Source organism: Salvelinus namaycush, chromosome 35 (assembly GCF_016432855.1).
Source record: "Salvelinus namaycush isolate Seneca chromosome 35, SaNama_1.0, whole genome shotgun sequence".
NCBI classification, from domain to species: Eukaryota; Metazoa; Chordata; class Actinopteri; order Salmoniformes; family Salmonidae; genus Salvelinus; species Salvelinus namaycush.
In genome coordinates, this window is record NC_052341.1 from 18,438,636 (window position 1) to 18,458,339 (window position 19,704).

Consider the following 19,704-nt stretch of genomic DNA (forward strand, 5'->3'; position numbering starts at 1 on the left):
GCGTTTGTGAATATTGCGACAGAGGTGATTTGAATACAAGCAATAGTCCACAAAACAGAGTCTCGAAATAGTATTTCATAACTTTGATAGTAAAGGGGACAATTTGCAGGCAGACACAAATACGTGTTGTTAATATGTATTTCCAGTCAATGTCGAAACTTAAACTATAGCCTATCATATTTAGGAAGTTAATTTCCATGGAAACACAACTCAGTGTGCTTCTCTGCCCATGAGTATAGCCGACAGGCTATTTAATTGAAACCACGCAAAGGCACATTTGATCTCAGACTAGTGTACAAGCAGCATTATCCCATGGGAGTTTGTGAATAATAAAGCAACAAAGAGGTGCTTAAATTACAGCTGTCTCCCAAAATTATCAACGGGTATGACACTTTAATCATGCCATTGTTTAAAAAAAAATACCTGTTCTTACCTGACGAAGCTTTGTCTGTAGCGTCTTCTGGTCTGGACCATGCGTTCACGCCTCCTTCTCATGTGAGTATTTATTTCGGCATGGCTGCGATTTTCTGGAAACCCATTTGCGGTGACTAATGCCACGTTCAAAACAACTGGGAACTCGGAAAAATACGAGGTCAAATAATGACGTCAGTGATCTTCAAGTCGGATAGTCGGAGCTCTAGAAAGAGGCCCAGGTTCCGGAGTTGGAATTCCGAGTTAGATGACCGTTAAAACACATTTTTCCCAGTCGGAACTAGTTTTTTTTCCCGAGTTCCCTGTTTTTTGAACGCACTGAGGTCGGAACTTCCGAGTTCCCAGTTGTTTTGAACGCTGCAATATGCAGCGTTCAAGTGCTAGTCGGAAAAATATTTCTGCGCATGCAATAAAAAAAAAGGTATTATTATTATATTTGTTTTATGTAGCTACTGTCCACTTTGCTGCCTACGTAGCTGCTGCTCGTGCCTCGATCAGTCCGACAGCATCATTGCATCACAACGGCATAATACATTCTGCAGTCAAACTAAATTATGTAATCCACCATTTTAAATCAAATCAAAGTTTATTGGCTGTGTACACAGATTTGCAGATGTTATCGCAGGTGCAACAAAAATGCTTGTGTTTCTAGCTCTTACAGGTAGGAATAGCCTACCTAGCAACAAAATCGCACACATTGTTTTAATGAAGAAATAGCAGAATGAGCAATGTAAAAAAACGGAATATATATGTATATACATATATACTGAACAAAAATATAAATGCAGCATGAGCTGAAATAAAATATCCCAGAAATGTTCTATAGGCACAAAAAGCTTAATTCACTCAAATATTGTGCACAAATTTGTTTACATCCCTGTTAGTGAGCATTTATCCTTTTCCAAGATAATCCATCCACCTGACAGGTGTTGCATATCAAGAACCTGATTATTACACATGTGCAACTTGTGCTGGGGACAATAAAAGGCAACTCTAAAATGTGCAGTTTTGTCACACAACACAATGCCACAGATGTCTCAAGTTTTGAGGGAACGTGCTATTGGCATGCTGACTGTAGGAATGTCTACCTGAGTTGCCAGAGCATTGAATGTTAATTTCTCTACCATAAGCCGCCTCCAACATTGTTTTAGAGAATCTGGCAGTACATCTAACCGACCACGTGTAACCACACCAGCCCAGGACCTCCACATCGGGCTTCTTCACCTGCGGGATCGTCTGAGACCAGCCATGAAACAATTTATAGGGTATTGCAGTTTGGCATTGTTACTGACTTCAGTGGGCAAATGCTCACCTTCGATTGCCACTGGCACACTGGAGAAGTGTGCTCTTCAAGGATGAATCCCGAGGGCCTCCCGGGTGGCGCAGTGGTCTAGGGCACTGCATCGCAGCGCTAGCTGCGCCACCAGAGTCTCTGGGTTCGCGCCCAGGCTCTGTCGCAGCCGGCCGCGACCGGGAGGTCCGTGGGGCGACGCACAATTGGCCTAGCGTCGTCCAGGTTAGGGAGGGTTTGGCCGGTAGGGATATCCTTGTCTCATCGCGCTCCAGCGACTCCTGTGGCGGGCCGGGCGCAGTGCGTGCTAACTGAGGGGGCCAGGTGCACGGTGTTTCCTCCGACACATTGGTGCGGCTGGCTTCCGGGTTGGAGGCGCGCTGTGTTAAGAAGCAGTGCGGCTTGGTTGGGTTGTGCTTCGGAGGACGCATGGCTTTCGACCTTCGTCTCTCCCGAGCCCGTACGGGAGTTGTAGCGATGAGACAAGATAGTAATTACTAGCGATTGGATACCACGAAAAGGGGGTAAAATATATATTTTTTAAAAGGATGAATCCCGCTTTCAACTGTACGGGGCAGATGGCAGACAAGCGTGTATGGTGTTGTGAAGGCGAGCGGTTTGCTAATGTCAACGTTGTGAACAGAGTTCCCCATGTTGGCGGGGTGTTATGGTATGGGCAGGCATAAGCCAAGGACAACGAACACAATTGCATTTTATCAATGGCAATTTGAATGCACAGAAACTGTGACGAGGCCCATTCTCGTGCCATTCATCCACCACCATCACCTCATGTTTCAGTATGATAATGCACGGCCCCATGCCGCAAGGATCTGTACACAGTTCTTCCATGGCCTGCATACTCACCAGACATGTCACTCATTGAGCATGTTTGGGATGCTCTGGATCAACGTGTACGACAGCGTGTTCCTGTTCACCCCAATATCCAGCAACTTCGCACAGCAATTGAAGAGGAGTGGGACAACATTCCACAGGCCACAGTCAACAGCCTGATCTACTCTATGTGAAGATGATGTGTCATACTGCAGGAGGCAAATGTTGGTCACACCAGATACTGACTGGTTTTCTGATCCACGTCCCTACCTTTTTTTTAAGTATCTGTGACCAACAGATGCTTACTGCTAACCTACAAGTATTACATGGACTTGCTCCTACCTATTTCTCCAATTTGGTCCTGCTGTACATAACTACACGTACGCTACGGTCACAAGACGCAGGCCTCCTTACTGTCCCTAGAATTTCTAAGCAAACAGCTGGAGGCAGGGATTTCTCCTATAGAGCTCAATTTTTATGGAATGGTCTGCCTATCCATGAGACGCAGACTCGGTCTTGACCTTTAAGTCTTTACTGAAGACTCATCTCTTCAGTAGGTCCTATAATTGAGTGTAGTCTGGCCCATGGGTGCAAAGGTGAACGGCAAGGCACTGGAATGATGAACCGCCCTTGCTGTCTCTGCCTGGCCGGCTCCCCTCTCTCCGCTGGGATTCTCTGCCTCTGACCCTATTATGCGGGCTGAGTCACTGGCTTACTAGTGCTCTTCCATGCCGTCACTAGGAATGGTGCGTTGCTTGAGTGGGTTGAATCACTAACGTGATCTTCCTGTCCGTTTTGCACCCCCTCGTGTAGTGGAGATTTTCGTTGGCTATACTCAGCCTTGTCTCAGTGTAGTAAGTTGGTGGTCTGTTGATATCCCTCTAGCGGTGTGTGGGCTGTGCTTTGGCAAAGTGGGTGAGGTTATATCCTGCCTGGTTGGCCCTGTCCAGTGGTATTGTCTGATAGGGTCACAGAGTCCCCGACCCCACCTGTCTCAGCCTACAGTATCTATGCTGCAATAATCTATGTGCCAGGGGGCTAGGGTCAGTCTGTTCTATCTGGGGAATTTCTCCTATCTTATCTGGTGTCCTGTGTGAACGTAAGTATGCTCTCTCGAATTCTCCCATCTCTCTCTCTTTCTCTCTTGGAGGACCTGAGCCCAAGGACAATGCCTCAGGACTACCTGGCCTGATGACTCCTGGATGTCCCCAGTCCAGCTGGTCATGTTGCTGATCCAGTTTCTGCTGTTTTGCCTGTGGCTATGGAACCCTGACCTGTTCACCAGACGTGCTACCTTGTCGTGTTGCTGCTTCAGTTTCAACTGTTCTGCCTGCAGCTGTGGAACCCTGACCTGTTCACCAGACGTGCTACCTTGTCCTGGACCTCCTGTTTTTGACCCTCTCTCTCGCTCCCTCCCTATTTCTCTCTCTCTACCGCACCTGCTGTCTCGACCTCTGAATGCTCGGCTATGAAAAGGCAACTGATATTTACTCCTGAGGTGCTGACCTGATGCACCCTCTACAACCACTGTGATTATTATTTGACCCTGCTGGTCATCTATGAACGTTTGAACATCTTGAAGAACGATCTGGCCTTAAAATGGCCATGTACTCTTATAATCTCCACCTGGCACAGCCAGAAAATGACTGGCCACTCCTCAGAGCCTGATTCCTCTCTAAATTTGTTCCTAGATTCCTGCCTTTCTAGGGAGTTTTTTCCAGCCACTGTGCTTCTACATTTGCATTGTTTACTGTTTGGGGTTTTAGGCTGGGTTTCTGTATAAGCACTTTGTGACATCTGCTGATGTAAAAAGTGCTTTATAAATTCATTTGATTATACATTTGATTTGATGCACATCTGTATTCCCAGTCATGTGAAATCCATAGATTAGGGCCTATTTCAATTAACTGATTTCCTTATATGAACTATAACTCAGTCAAATCTTTGAAATTGTTGCATGTTGCGTTTATATTTTTGTTCAGTGTAGTTAATAGACCAATAAGAAAGAGAATTCCAAACCTCTCGGCCAATAACAGCTCATTTTAAGTTTTCCCCTCCCCACTCTGACCACTCCCAGATAGTTCTAGTAATTGCTCTTTGCTAAGAGGCTATTGTTGTTTCTTTTTGACCATTTTAATTAAAAACAATCAGATTAAGGTAATAATTTTCCCCCAGAAATTATTTGATTTTGAGATTTAAAAACCGCTGCATTGGATCTTTAATGTTGTCTCTTTCATACCTCCGTACTTACTTTAGTTGTATGCGCAAAGCATCATGGGTGTTAAATGTGGTTATCACTGCATTATATGTTATGACCCCTATGTCCAGACTACGCGCTGCAAATAGGACCCCGCGGACACTAGGGGACCCTCGACCCCAATTATTTTTATATACAGTGCATTCTGAAAATATCCAGACCACTTGACTTTTTTCACATTTTGTTACGTTACAGCCTTATTCTAAAATTGATTTAAAATATATATATTCTAATCAATCTACACACAATACCCCATAATGACAAAGGAAAAATTGTTTTTTATACATTTTTGCAAATGTATAAAAAAATTACTGAAATATGACATTTACATAAGTATCTCAGTACTTTGTTGAAGCACCTTTGGCAGCGATTACAGCCTTGAGTCTTCTAGAGTATGATGCTACAAGCTTGGCACACCTGTATTTGGGGAGTTTCTCCCATTCTTCTCTGCAGAACCTCTCAAGCTCTGTCAGATTGGATGGGGAGCGTTGCTGTACAGCTATTTTCAGGTCTCTCCAGAGATGTTCGATCAGGTTCAAGTCCGGGCTCTAGCTGGGCTACTCAAGGACATTCAGATACTTGTCCCAAAGCCACTCCTGTGTTGTCTTGGGTGTGTGCTTAGGGTCGTTGTCCTGTTGGAAGGTGAACCTTCGCCCCAGTCTGAGGTCCTGAGCACTCTGGAGCAGGTTTTCATTAAGGATCTCTCTGTACTTTGCACCGTTCATCTTTGCCACGATCCTGACTAGCATTGACTAGCCTCCCAGTCGCTGCCACTGAAAAACATCCCCACAGCATGATGCTGCCACCACCATGCTTCAACGTAGGGATGGTATTGGCCAGGTGATGAGCGGTGCCTGGTTTCCTCCAGATGTGACGCTTGGCATTCAGGCCAAAGAATTCAATCTTGGTTTCATCAGACAAGAGAATCTTGTTTCTCATGGTTTGAGAGTCTTCAGGTGCCTTCTGGAAAACTCCAAGCGGGCTGTCATGTGCTTTTTATTGAGGAGTGGCTTCCGTCTGGCCACTACAATAAAGGCCTTATTGGTGGAGTGCTGCAGAGATGGTTGTCCTTCTGGAAGGTTCTCCCATCTCCACAGAGGAACTCTAGAGCTCTGTCAGAGTGACCATGTCAGAGTGACCTCCCTGACCAAGGCCCTTCTCCCCCGATTGCTCAGTTTGGCCCGGCGGCCAGCTCTAGTGTCACATATACTCCCTCTCCGGCCTCTAGGTCTTCAGGCTGCTGATTATCCCGCACACCTGTCACCATCATCAAGCGCACCAGCGCCTCATGACACTCACCTGGACTCCATCACCTCCTTGATTATCTTCCCTATATCTGTCAATCCCCTTGGTTCTTTCCTCAGGTGTTATTGACTCAGTTTCATGTCGGTGTGTTGTTTGTGTTTAGTGTTTATTGTTTTGTTTATTTATTAAAACACTCACTCCCTGTACTTTCTTCCCGACTCAGCGCACTCGTTACAGAATAACACCTCACCTAAGGGAAGCATCAGGGAGTGTTTTTTTTTTTTGTCAGTGTAAATGATGTCGGGGTCCGGGAGCCGCTACAGGCTCTCATGCCTCAGCCAGATCGCCAGGATCCCCTGCCTCAGCCGGCTTGTCGGGCTTTCATGCCTCCGCCGGCTCTTTAGGCTCCCCTGCCTCAGCCGGCTTGTCGGGCTTTCATGCCTCCGCCGGATCGCCAGGCTTCCCTGCTTCCACCGGCTCATCAGGCTTTCATGCCTCCGCAGGATCGCCAGTCTCCCCTGCTTCCACCGGCTCGCCAGACTCCCCTGTCTCAGCCAGTCTGACAGGTTCCCGCGCCCCATGTTATGATATGATCTATGATAGATATATTTTCGTGGTCTTGTTGTGCTACATATGAGGATATGAAGAAGGGGTCCTTGGCTTATGGTGTAGCTGACCCTCCTCATTTCCGATTCATGTAGAATTTTTTGAAAAATCTGGTGAAGTTGACCAAATCTCCGGACACATTTTCAAGGAATCATAGTTTTGAGGGAAATACTCCTTAAAACTTCTTATGGCTGCAATCCCGTTAACGGGATGATATGACAACAGCCAGTGAAAGTGCAGGGCGCCAAATTCAAACAACAGAAATCTCATAATTAAAATTCCTCAAACATACATGTACTGTATCTTATACCATTTTAAAGGTAATCTTGTTGTTAATCCCACCAAAGTGTCCGATTTCAAATAGGCTTTACAGCGAAAGCACCACAAACGATTATGTTAGGTCACCGCAAAATCACAGAAAAACACAGTCATTTTTCCAGCCAAAGACAGGAGTCACAAAAAGCAGAAATAGAGACAAAATTCATCACTTACCTTTGATGATCTTCATCAGATGACACTCATAGGACTTCATGTTACACAATACATATATGTTTTGTTCGATAAAGCTCATATTTATATCCAAAAACCTCAGTTTACATTAACGCCATGTTCAGAAATGCCTCCAAAATATCCGGAGAAATTGCAGAGAGCCATGTCAAATAACATAAATACTCATCATAAACTTTGATGAAAGATACATGTTTTACATAGAATTAAAGATACACTTGTTCTTAATGCAACCGCTGTGTCAGATTTCAAAAAGCTTTACGGCAAAAGCACAATATTCAATAATCTGAGAACAGCGTTCAGCCACAAAAGGAAGCCATACAGTTACCCGCCAAATTGTGCAGTCAACAAAACTCACAAAAAGCATTATAAATCTTCACTTACCTTTGCTGATCTTCGTCGGAATGCACTCCCAGGACTCCCACTTCCACAAGAAAGGTTTGTTTTGTTCGGTAATGTCCATCATTTATGTCCAAATAGCTATTTTTGTTAGCGTGTTTGGTAAACAAATCCAAAGTCAGAAAGCGCGTTCACTAAAAGCTGACTAAATGTCAAAAAGTTCCCTAACAGTCAGTAGAAACATGTCAAACGATGTATTGAATCAATCTTTAGAATGTTTTTAACATAAATCTTCAGTAACGTTTCAACCGGAGAATTACATTGACTTCAGATGTGCGATGGAACAGAGCTCCCTCTCATGTGAACGTGCATGGTCAGAGCATGGCCAGGTCATGGTAGACCTGACTATTTTCTGTCTCCTTCGGCCCCACTACACAGTAGAGGCATCAGACAAGGTTCTACAGGCTGTTGACATCTAGTGCAAACTCATCCATATCCCACTGTGTGTTCTGTAGGGGCTGTGTTGAAAATCGACCAACCTCAGAATTCCCACTTCCTGTTTGGATTTTTTCTCAGGTTTTTGCCTGCCATATGAATTCTGTTATACTCACAGACATCATTCAAACAGTTTTAGAAACTTCAAAGTGTTTTCTATCCAATATGAATATGTCACGTTCTGACCTTTATTTCCTTTGTTTTTGTCTTTATTTAGTATGGTCAGGGCGTGAGTTGGGGTGGGCAGTCTATGTTTGTGTTTCTATGTTTTTCTATTTCTGTGTTTGGCCTGATATGGTTCTCAATCAGAGGCAGGTGTTAGTCATTGTCTCTGATTGGGAACCATATTTAGGTAGCCTGTTTTGTGTTGGGTTTTGTGGGTGGTTGTTTTCTGTCTTTGTGTCTCTGCACCAGATAGAACTGTTTTCGGTTTTCACGTTTGTTGTTTTGTATTTGGAAGTGTTCAGTTTATTGTCTTTAATTAAACATTATGGACACTTACCACGCTGCGCTTTGGTCCTCTCCTTCTTCCACCGAAGAAAACCGTTACAGAATAATAATATGCATATATTAGCAACTGGGACTGAGGAGCAGGCCGTTTACTCTGGGCACCTCTGTGCACCTTTCATCCAAGCTACTCAATACTGCCCCTGCAGCCATAAGAAGTTAAAGTCAGAGGGCTATTGCAATAAACGACATGAGATCCTTTTTCAATTAATCAATCTCTGACTTTACACATACGGGGTCTATTCAATGTACTATGAGAAACATTCCTCTGGCTCTGCAGGATTAGTAAATCACACCTCAAGGAAAAGAGGAGGAGGATGAGGGACGGAGGGCTCTGATTGCACTTTCCTGCTCCCATCCAATCCCACGCCAACTCTCTGTAGTTCTTTTCTCTCTCCCAGAGGCCTTATGTCCAACCCTTGTTCCTTTCCTCCCAAACGCGCCCCTCTTCCTTAAAGGTATCTTCTTCCGAAACTTTCCCCTCCTCCTAAACGCCTTGCATGCACCTGCATTTCTCAAGCAAGAATTTTGCTAGAACTGTCTGGGAGTGGTCTCAGTTGGGAGGGGAACACTGAAAACTAGCTGTTTTTGGCAGATATTTGGAATTTCTTATTGATCTATTAACGAATTTACCACCTAGTGATGTCACCAGGCAGGACAAAACTCAATCAAACTAATCCAGGCTTAACTTCTAGGAGGCCTTTTCAAACAGCTCTTACAATAAAAGGGAATTATCATAATTTTCTAAATGTCACAGTATTATTCCAACCTCTTATGTAGGTTTATATACAGTACCAGTGAAAAGTTTGGACACACCTACTTATTCAAGGGTTTTTCTTTATTTTTACTATTTTCCACATTGTAAAATAATAGTGAAGACATCAACACTATGAAATAACACATATGGAATCAAGTAGTAACCAGAAAAGTGTTAAACAAATCAAAATATATTTTAGATTCTTCAAAGTAGCCACCCTTTTCCTTGACAGCTTTGCACACTCTTGGCATTCTCTCATGCAGGTTCATGAGGTAGTCACGTGGAATGCATTTCAATTAACAGGTGTGCCATGTTAAACGTTCATTTGTAGAATTTCTTTCCTTAATGCGTTAGAGCCAATCAGTTGTGTTACAAGTTATGGGTGGTATACAGATGATAGCCCTATTTGGTAAAATACCAAGTCCATAAAAAAAGCTAAAATAAGCAAAGAGAAACGACAGTCCATCATTACTTTAAGACATGAACGTCAATCAATCTGGAAAATGTCAAGAACTTTGAAGGTTTCTTCAAGTGCAGTCGCAAAAACCATCAAGTGCTATGATAAAACTGTCTCTCATGAGGACCGCCACAGGAAAGTAAGACCCAGAGTTACCTTCCAAATATTGAGTTGGACCCTCTTTTTCCCTCAGAACAGCCTCAATTCCTCAGGGCATGGACTGTACAAGATGTCAAATGCATTCCACAGGGACGCTGGCCCATGTTGACTCCAATGCTTCCCACAGTTGTGTAAAGTTGTCTGGATGTCCTTTGGCTGGTGGACCATTTGTGATACACAAAGGAAACTGTTGAGCGTGAAAAAATTGTTGCAGCTCATGACACACTCAAACGGTGTGCCTGGCACCTATTACTGTACCCCGTTCAAATCTTTTGTTTCTCTCATTCACCCTCTGAGTGGCATATCCATGTCTCAATTGTCTCAGGGCTTGAAAATCCTTCTTTAACCTGTCTCCTCCCCTTCATCTACACTGATTGAAGTGGATTTAACAACTGACATCAATAAGGGATCATAGCTTTCACCTGGATTCCCCTGGTCAGTCTATATCATGGAAAGAGCAGGTGTTCCTAATGTTTTGTACAGTGTACTACTCTTTTTTTAACTACAATATGCATACTATAGTAAACAGTAAATACTACAGTAAAGTCCGCAAAAACACTACAGTCACATTTTTGATTGCACTGGGCCTTTACATACTCATCACTATTGGGAGAAGACAATTTGCTTGCCCCAAGTACTTTAAACAATGCATTAACATAAAGTTTTGCAGTATAAAGGACTTGCATTATGTTTTATCACTGATATACTATATAATCATGGACCATGAAAACATAGGTGTAGACATAATCTTTGGCTCCCTATCTGAAAATGTTCAGGGCCCCAAACTGTACAAGTGTACCAAGTTTCATGCTATTATGAAAAAGTAAAAAAATGCACCTAAAATGTGCAGATATCTCCTGGACTACATTTCATCTTGCTTGGTAGTATGCCAGAAGAGATGAGCAGTGGATGATGTTTTTGTACTTTTTGAAGAAAACATATTGTTTAGTATGATTGCATGCATGTGATATCAGCTTTAGTACAGTCCTGCCCTCAGGACAATGTAACCAGTTTTAGAAAATTAAAAAGTTTCCAGTGATATGTTTCTCTTGAATTCTGATTTCTGTCAGAAGACATGTTTCCACAGGTGGGGCACACCCACCAAAAGACTGAGCAGATGGGTAAGTGTGTGTGTGAGAGAGCCCACTGAGAGCCCACTGTTTCTTACTTTAAGTCAGCACTTTCTAGTATTATGTGTGTGAGTGTGTGAGTGAGTGAGTGAGTGAGTGAGAGAAAAGAGATAGCTGATGAGAGTGACCTCTGCTTGGAGGAAGAGGTGTAATGATGACGCATGTGACCACAGGCAGGTAGAGTAGGTCAGGTGAGTGGTGCCAGGTGAGTCCGGTGAGTTCCAGGCAGGTGTATTGGTTTCCTCTGTCATCAGCTTCCTTTGTCTCTCTGCATGGCAGCAGCACATAACTTCTCTGGCTGGCTGTCAATGAGGAACCTCGTTTAATCAGTGTCTATCTCTATCCAAGTATGGTGAATGCTTTGCGTACATTTGCTATAACAATACATTACATTACACAGCAATGAACATCATGTTTTCTCATGTGCCTGCATAGAAGAGAGCCATAGCAGCTATTTGATAAAGTCATCTGAACCCATTAAAGACCTAAACAAGTTTGTATATATGTAACAGTATAACTTTAGTACGTCCCCTCGCCCCGACCCGGGCGCAAACCAGGGACCCTCTGCACACATCAACAACGGTCGCCCACGAAGCATCGTTACCCATCGCTCCACAAAGGCCGCGGCCCTTGCAGAGCAAGGGGCAACACTACATCTAGGTTTCAGAGCAAGTGACGTAACTGATTGAAACGCTACTAGCGCGTACCCGCTAACTAGCTAGCCATTTCACATCCGTTACACTCACCCCCCTTTCAACCTCCTCCTTTTCCGCAGCAACCAGTGATCCGGGTCAACAGCATCAATGTAACAGTATAACTTTAAACCGTCCCCTCGCCCCGACACGGGCGCGAACCAGGGACCCTCTGCACACATCAACGACGGTCGCCCACGAAGCATCGTTACCCATCGCTCCACAAAGCCCACGGCCCTTGCAGAGCAAGGGGCAACACTACATCTAGGTTTCAGAGCAAGTGACGTAACTGATTGAAACGCTACTAGCGCGTACCCGCTAACTAGCTAGCCATTTCACATCCGTTACATATAAACATTTTTATTATAACATTTTGTAGTGTTTTTTTGTTCATCATTGTGGGCGGTACTATACTTTTCGTTTTTCACAAACACATTTTCTACACGGACGAATTACACAGACGGACAACGCTGGGGTTTCCATAGAAACCGAGCGGGAGAACTCAAATTAGCATTTTAACAAAGTGTTGAATGCAAACGGTAATACATCTATAGCTAAACAACTATTTAATCTAAGAGCGACATTAGTTAGTTGCATGCTGTCGAGGTGCGTTACAAAACCAGCTGCTAGTTTAGCCCTCCTAACGGTAATGTAACGTTAGCTACGTACGAGCTAACGCGTTACCTAGTGAGCAACGTCTGCTTTCATTTCGGATATTGTGTGTTTGTGTGTGTGTGTGCGCGTAATGTGTTTTCACGATGCAGTGTGTGCATTGACCCTCTAGACTTTGATGTGTGTTCTCTAGCCATGCAGGCTAATGATGGAGCTGACCTGGACACCCAGTTGGCATGTAAGGAGAAAGAGTGGAAGGAGCTCCAGACCCTACGGGTCCAGCAGCAGGATATGTCCCTCCGTGACGCACAGGAACAGCTCTCTCTCCTCAGGCAACGCTTCCAGCAGCTCAAGGAGGACTTCTGCTTTAACCTGGCCGTGCTGGAGGAGAGAGACAGAGAGCTGGAGAGATATGACGCCATTGCTGCCCGCTCACAGGCCACAGAGACTGCCAGGTCAATCATTCAATCAAATGTATTTTATAAACCCCTTTTAACATTGTGTGTGTGTGAGAGAGAGAGAGAGAGAGAGAGAGAGAGAGAGAGAGAGAGAGAGAGAGAGAGAGATAGAGTAATGTTGTATTATTTGTTATGTATCCTATGACCCCCTGGAATACATTGACTATTGTCACTGAGAGGACTATTCTAGCTTTAACATGTGACTTTCCTTATTGAAGGCAGGAGGAGTTGAGTCAGTTACATATCCAGATAGCCAAGCTGCAGGAGGACAGGGAGAGCGAGGCAAGGGAGGTGAGACACAGCCAGCAGAGAGCTGCCGAACACAGGCTGCAGCTAGAGAGGCTCCAGAGGTGAGTGGGGTGGGTTTAAGGGCAGGGGAGTGGGGTACAGGTGGGATGGTTGCCCCAATTTTATTCCAATTCAAAAGACTCACACTAACAAAGCTCTTGGGGGGGGCTTCTTTTCCCTCACTGTTTCCCAGTAATTGTCAAGTAATTGTCACTGACTGACTGTAGTTAGAGGACAGCCTAACGAACATGCTGAGAGAAGAATGCCAGCCTCTGGTCTCAAACAAAGATGTCTATTAATGCTGATGATTACCCTAGATTGTTGTACACATTACATGATGCCCCAGCCCTACATTTAGCCCCACTGTGACTCACCAGGCCCATCTGTATGGGTTATATTTAGACAGGACCCAGTAGGGGTCCATTTACAGTGCCTTCAGAAAGTATTCATACCCCTTGAATTATTCCACAGTTTGTTGTGTTACAGCCTGAATTCAAATCGGATTAAAGTGTTTTTTTTCTCACCCATCTACACACAATACCCCATAATGACAAAGCAAAACATGTTTTTAGAACATTTGGCAAATTTATTGAAATTTAAATACAGAAATATCAAAATTACGTAAGTATTCACAACCCTGAGTCAATACATGTTAGAATCACATTTGTCAGTGATTAAAGCTGTGAGTCTTGCTTGGTAAGTCTCTAAAAGCTTTACACACCTTTTAAGCTCTGTCAAGTTGGGAGTTGATCATTGCTAGACAGCCATTTTCAAATCCTAACATAGATTTTCAAGCAGATTTAAGTCACAACTGTAACTAGGCCACTAAGGAACATTCAATGTCGTCTTGGTTATTTGGCCCTGTGTTTTAGATTATTGTCTTGCTGAAAGGTGAATTTGTCTCCCAGTGTTTGTTGGAAATCCGAGTCGACCAGGTTTTCCTCTATGGTTTTGCCTGTGCTTGGCTCTATTCCATTTATTTTTATCATAAAAAAACTCCCTATTCCTTGCCGATGACAATAACATGATGCATCCACCACCATTCTTGAAAATATGAAGAGTGGAACTCAGTGATGTGTTGTATTTGCCCCAAACATAACACTTTGTATTCAGGACAAAAGTTCATTTTTTAGCAAAGTATTACTTTAGTGCCTTATTGCAAACAGGATGCATGTTTTGGAATATTTATACTTTTTACCCCTTTTTCATGATATCCAATTGGTAGTTACAGTCTTGTCCCATCGCTGCAACTCCATACATTTATCTGTATGTGTGGGGTAGAGAGATGAGGTAGTCATTAAAAAATCATGTTAAACACTATTATTGCATACAGAGTGATTCCATGCAACTTATTATGTGACTTGTTAAGCACATTTTTACTCCTGAACTTATTTAGGCTTGCCATAACAAAGGGGTTGAATACTTATGGACTCAAGACATTTCAGCTTTTCATTTGTAATTTATTTGTAAAAAAATTAATAATTGAAAATACATAATTCCACTTTGACATTTTTGGGTATTGTGTAGCTCAGTTGGTAGAGCATGGCGCTTGCAACATCAGGGTTGTGGGTTCGATTCCCACAGGGGACCAGTACGAAATAAGTATTAAAATGTATGCAATCACTACTCTTAAGTCGCTCTGGATAAGAGTGTCTGCTGAATGACTAAAAAAGTGATTTGAACTCTTAGCCTCATAGCAGGCAAAACACTTAGCCTGAAATATATGAAAGTCCTCTCCATGGTTCCTCCGTGTTCTCAACTTTGAGAGGTAATCTAGTGTCGTGGTGGTTTCAGTGACTGGTGTCTGTGTATTTCCTGATGCCATGATGGCTTTTGCATCCTGTGTGTGTGTGTATTTGCCAATGTCATGATGGCTTCAGGGTCTGGTGTGTGTGTCATCTTTCTGTGACTCAGCGGTCAGGCTGGGGACCTTCAGAAGCAGAGAGCGGAGTACGACGGGATGAAACGAGATCTCCAACGCAGGGTCCAGGAGGTGGAGGGACAGCTGGCTCTACAGAAGCAGGTACACACACACACTTGGCAAGGGGCTTTTTTATGGTGCTCCCGAGTGGCACAGCGGTCTAAAGCACTGCATCTCAGTGCTAGAGACGTCACTACAGCCTGGAATCTAACCAGGGTCTGTATCACAACCGGCTGTGATTGGGAGTCCCATAGGGCGGGGCACAGTTGGCCCAGCGTCGTTAGGGTTTGGCCGGGGTAGGCCGTCATTGTAAATAAGAATTTGTTCTTAACGTTAAATAAAGGTTAAATAAAATATAAGGTAAGTGGGAGGGAGGGTGCAGTGGTTGGCCGCTCTTCTCAAATTTTAACAGAAGAGTCGCCTTTCCCTGTGGAAACCACTTGCAGACAAGACATTTAAACCAGATCAGCCAGATGGGCGATATCTTTACAATTACAGTCTGGACAAAAAAGCAGTTAATCTACCCTGATTTAAAATAGTAAATCACCATTAGACCAGCCCGTAGTAAACTTTTTGAAAAAAATGTTTTTGACTAGATTTTATTTCACTGTAAACAGATTAACAACAGACTTTCAGCATTCTTATAGGGAAGGGCACTCAACATGTACGGCACTGAGACAAATGACTGATGATTGGAAATTGATAATAAGAAGATTGTGGGAGCTGTATTGCTAGACTTGATATTATCGATCATAATCTGTTGCTGAAAAAATGTTTCTGTTATGGCTTTACATCCTCTGCCATATTGTGGATTGAGAGCTACCTATCTAATAGAACACAGTCAGTGTTTTCTTTAATGGAAGCCTCTAACATAAACCAGATAGAGTGTGGTGTTCCTCAAGGCAGCCGTCTCGGCGCTCAACTGTTCTAGATTTTTTTTACTATTGACCTGTTAGCGTTGAATAAAGCTTGTGTGTATCTATGTACGCAGATGACTAAACATTATACACGTCAGCTTCCACAGGAAGTGAGATCACTGCAACCCTTAACAAATAGCTGTAGTCAGTTTTAGAATGTGTTGCTAGTAATAATCTAGTCCTAAATATATATATACAGTGGGGAGAACAAGTATTTGATACACTGCCGATTTTGCAGGTTTTCCTACTTACAAAGCATGTAGAGGTCTGTAATTTTTATCATAGGTACACTTCAACTGTGAGAGACGGAATCTAAAACAAAAATCCAGAAAATCACATTGTATGATTTTTAAGTAATTAATTTACATTTTATTGCATGACATAAGTATTTGATCACCTACCAACCAGTAAGAATTCCGTCTCTCACAGACCTGTTAGTTTTTCTTTAAGAAGCCCTCCTGTTCTCCACTCATTACCTGTATTAACTGCACCTGTTTGAACTCGTTACCTGTATAAAAGACACCTGTCCACACACTCAATCAAACAGACTCCAACCTCTCCACAATGGCCAAGACCAGAGAGCTGTGTAAGGACATCAGGGATAAAATTGTAGACCTGCACAAGGCTGGGATGGGCTACAGGACAATAGGCAAGCAGCTTGGTGAGAAGGCAACAACTGTTGGCGCAATTATTAGAAAATGGAAGAAGTTCAAGATGACGGTCAATCACCCTCGGTCTGGGGCTCCATGCAAGATCTCACCTCGTGGGGCATCAATGATCATGAGGAAGGTGAGGGATCAGCCCAGAACTACATGGCAGGACCTGGTCAATGACCTGAAGAGAGCTGGGACCACAGTCTCAAAGAAAACCATTAGTAACACACTACGCCGTCATGGATTAAAATCCTGCAGCGCACGCAAGGTCCCCCTGCTCAAGCCAGCGCATGTCCAGGTCCGTCTGAAGTTTGCCAATGACCATCTGGATGATCCAGAGGAGGAATGGGAGAAGGTCATGTGGTCTGATGAGACAAAAATAGAGCTTTTTGGTCTAAACTCCACTCGCCGTGTTTGGAGGAAGAAGAAGGATGAGTACAACCCCAAGAACACCATCCCAACCGTGAAGCATGGAGGTGGAAACATCATTCTTTGGGGATGCTTTTCTGCAAAGGGGACCGGACGACTGCACCGTATTGAGGGGAGGATGGATGGGACCATGTATCGCGAGATCTTGGCCAACAACCTCCTTCCCTCAGTAAGAGCATTGAAGATGGGTCGTGGCTGGGTCTTCCAGCATGACAACGACCCGAAACACACAGCCAGGGCAACTAAGGAGTGGCTCCGTAAGAAGCATCTCAAGGTCCTGGAGTGGCCTAGCCAGTCTCCAGACCTGAACCCAATAGAAAATCTTTGGAGGGAGCTGAAAGTCCGTATTGCCCAGCGACAGCCCCGAAACCTGAAGGATCTGGAGTAGGTCTGTATGGAGGAGTGGGCCAAAATCCCTGCTGCAGTGTGTGAAAACCTGGTCAAGAACTACAGGAAACGTATGATCTCTGTAATTGCAAACAAAGGTTTCTGTACCAAATATTAAGTTCTGCTTTTCTGATGTATCAAATACTTATGTCATGCAATAAAATGCAAATGAATTACTTAAAAATCATACATTGTGATTTTCTGGATTTTTGTTTTAGATTCCGTCTCTCACAGTTGAAGTGTACCTATGATAAAAATTACAGACCTCTACATGCTTTGTAAGTAGGAAAACCTGCAAAATCGGCAGTGTATCAAATACTTGTTCTCCCCACTGTGTGTGTGTATATATATATAAACTAAAAGCATTGTATTTGGGACAAATCATTCGTGAAACCCTAAACCTCATCTAAATCTAGTAATGAATAATGTGGCGATTGACCAAGTTGACGAAACTAAACTGCTTGGTGTAACCCTAGATTGTAAGCTGACATTGTCAAATGCTGCAATGAAGTATATAGGCAAATTACAGTTGGCTCAGAACAGAGCAACGTCAGAGCAATGTATACGGAGAGCTAATTTATACAGCATGCATATCAATCTCTCCTGACTCAAAGTAGAGGAGAGATTGACTGCATCACTACTGGTCTTTTTGATAGGTATTGACGTGTTAAAAATACCAAACCGTCTGTTCAATCGGTTAACACACAGCTGTCACTCATACATGCCCCACGAGACATGCCACCAGAGGTCTCTTCACAGTCCCTAAGTCCAAAACAGAGGCTAGGAAATGCACAGTACTATATAGAGCCATGACTACATGGAACTCTTTAACCTCAAGCTAGCAGTAAAAATGTTTTAGATCAAACAACACCTCACGGCACAACGCGGACTGTGAAGAGACACACACACTCCACACTCACTCACACATCGGACTGTGAAGAGACACACACACTCCACACTCACTCACACATCGGACTGTGAAGAGACACACACACTCCACACTCACTCACACATCGGACTGTGAAGAGACACACACACTCCACACTCACTCACACATCGGACTGTGAAGAGACACACACACTCCACACTCACTCACACATCGGACTGTGAAGAGACACACACACTCCACACTCACTCACACATGATTATTATATAATAATGGAGCAATGTAAATTTGTATAATGCACAATGTTTTGTTTGATGTGATGTTTAATCTCTGTTTGGACCCCAGGAAGAGCATCGGCTGCCTTGGGGATCCTAATAAAATACTAATACTATACCAACTGCCTGCTAAACCTCTGTGTGTGTTTTTATGTGTACATGTGCGGGTTTGTGTTTGAGCATACTTGTGTGAGTGTGGTATTTCAGTCTAAACTCTGTGGCATGCAGTGTGTCCTGCTGCTGGCTGTTGTCCTGGCTTTTTGCTGTGTCACTCGATCTCTAGAGAGAATACCCCCCTTTGAGCAGCACTGTATGTGTGTGTTAGTCTGACTGTGTGTGTGTGCGAATTTGTGTGTTTGTGTGTGATTACACCCACAGCCCCACCCAAATCTGTAACGTAAGGAGAGAAGGTATTAACACCTGCTGTGATGAATGAGGCAGGCTTGTCTGCTAGTTTTGGCTCTGTGTATGGCGTCTGGAATAGGTCAGCTGGATGTCTGTCTGGGATATTTGGAAGCTTCATCAGGAATTCATCATCCTCTCTATCCCTCACATGTTCAGGAGATGATGACAGACTTTGATAATGAGATGAGGCAGAGAGAGCATGAGTTCAACCTGAGGATGGATGAGATGAGAGCCGTGGTCCTGTCTCACGAACTCAGGGTAAGGAGCAGGTGTGTGTTTACCTACCTCCAGGTAAAACTGCTGAGTAAGATGGGAAGATATGTGCTGATACTTTATGTGCGTGTGTGTGTGTGTGTGCCTCTTCCCAGGTGAAGCTGCTCTCTAAGGAAACAGAGGTCCACTCCCAGGCTCAGGCTCAGGCTGTGGAGGCCCTGAAGGCCTCAGAGGATCTCTGTCAGCACACACACACACAGCTACAGCACAGACACTGGGAAATAAAGGACATCACTGCCGTCAAGGACGCAAGGTGTGTGTGTGTGTCCTACCACGTTGACTTAGAATTATTCATGCCAACGTTATTTCCCATAATTTCCCATGTCTTAGATAAAATGTGATTGTCATTTCTCAGGATAAAGGAGCTAGTGGACAAACTAAAAGCGCTACAGACCAAGAGGAAGAGAGAGGAGGAAGTCTACAACAAGAAGTGCGTCCTACTATACAAATTCAACATAAGACCGCAAAGACAAACTACCAGCATATCAGCAGTAG

General features: G+C 43.8%; 1 protein-coding gene across 1 annotated transcript in view; it reads left to right on the forward strand.

Moving 5' to 3' along the window:
• The window catches only part of ccdc57 (coiled-coil domain containing 57), a 43,940-nt gene that overhangs the window by 8,304 nt on the left and 15,932 nt on the right, over nucleotides 1-19,704 (forward strand). Inside the window, exons 2-9 of the mRNA XM_038974639.1 lie at nucleotides 6,422-6,622; nucleotides 10,954-11,004; nucleotides 12,511-12,772; nucleotides 12,994-13,125; nucleotides 14,978-15,086; nucleotides 19,093-19,194; nucleotides 19,305-19,462; nucleotides 19,565-19,639. Coding sequence (XP_038830567.1) covers nucleotides 6,422-6,622; nucleotides 10,954-11,004; nucleotides 12,511-12,772; nucleotides 12,994-13,125; nucleotides 14,978-15,086; nucleotides 19,093-19,194; nucleotides 19,305-19,462; nucleotides 19,565-19,639 — 1,090 coding nt within the window. The remainder of the gene's footprint in view (nucleotides 1-6,421; nucleotides 6,623-10,953; nucleotides 11,005-12,510; nucleotides 12,773-12,993; nucleotides 13,126-14,977; nucleotides 15,087-19,092; nucleotides 19,195-19,304; nucleotides 19,463-19,564; nucleotides 19,640-19,704) is intronic.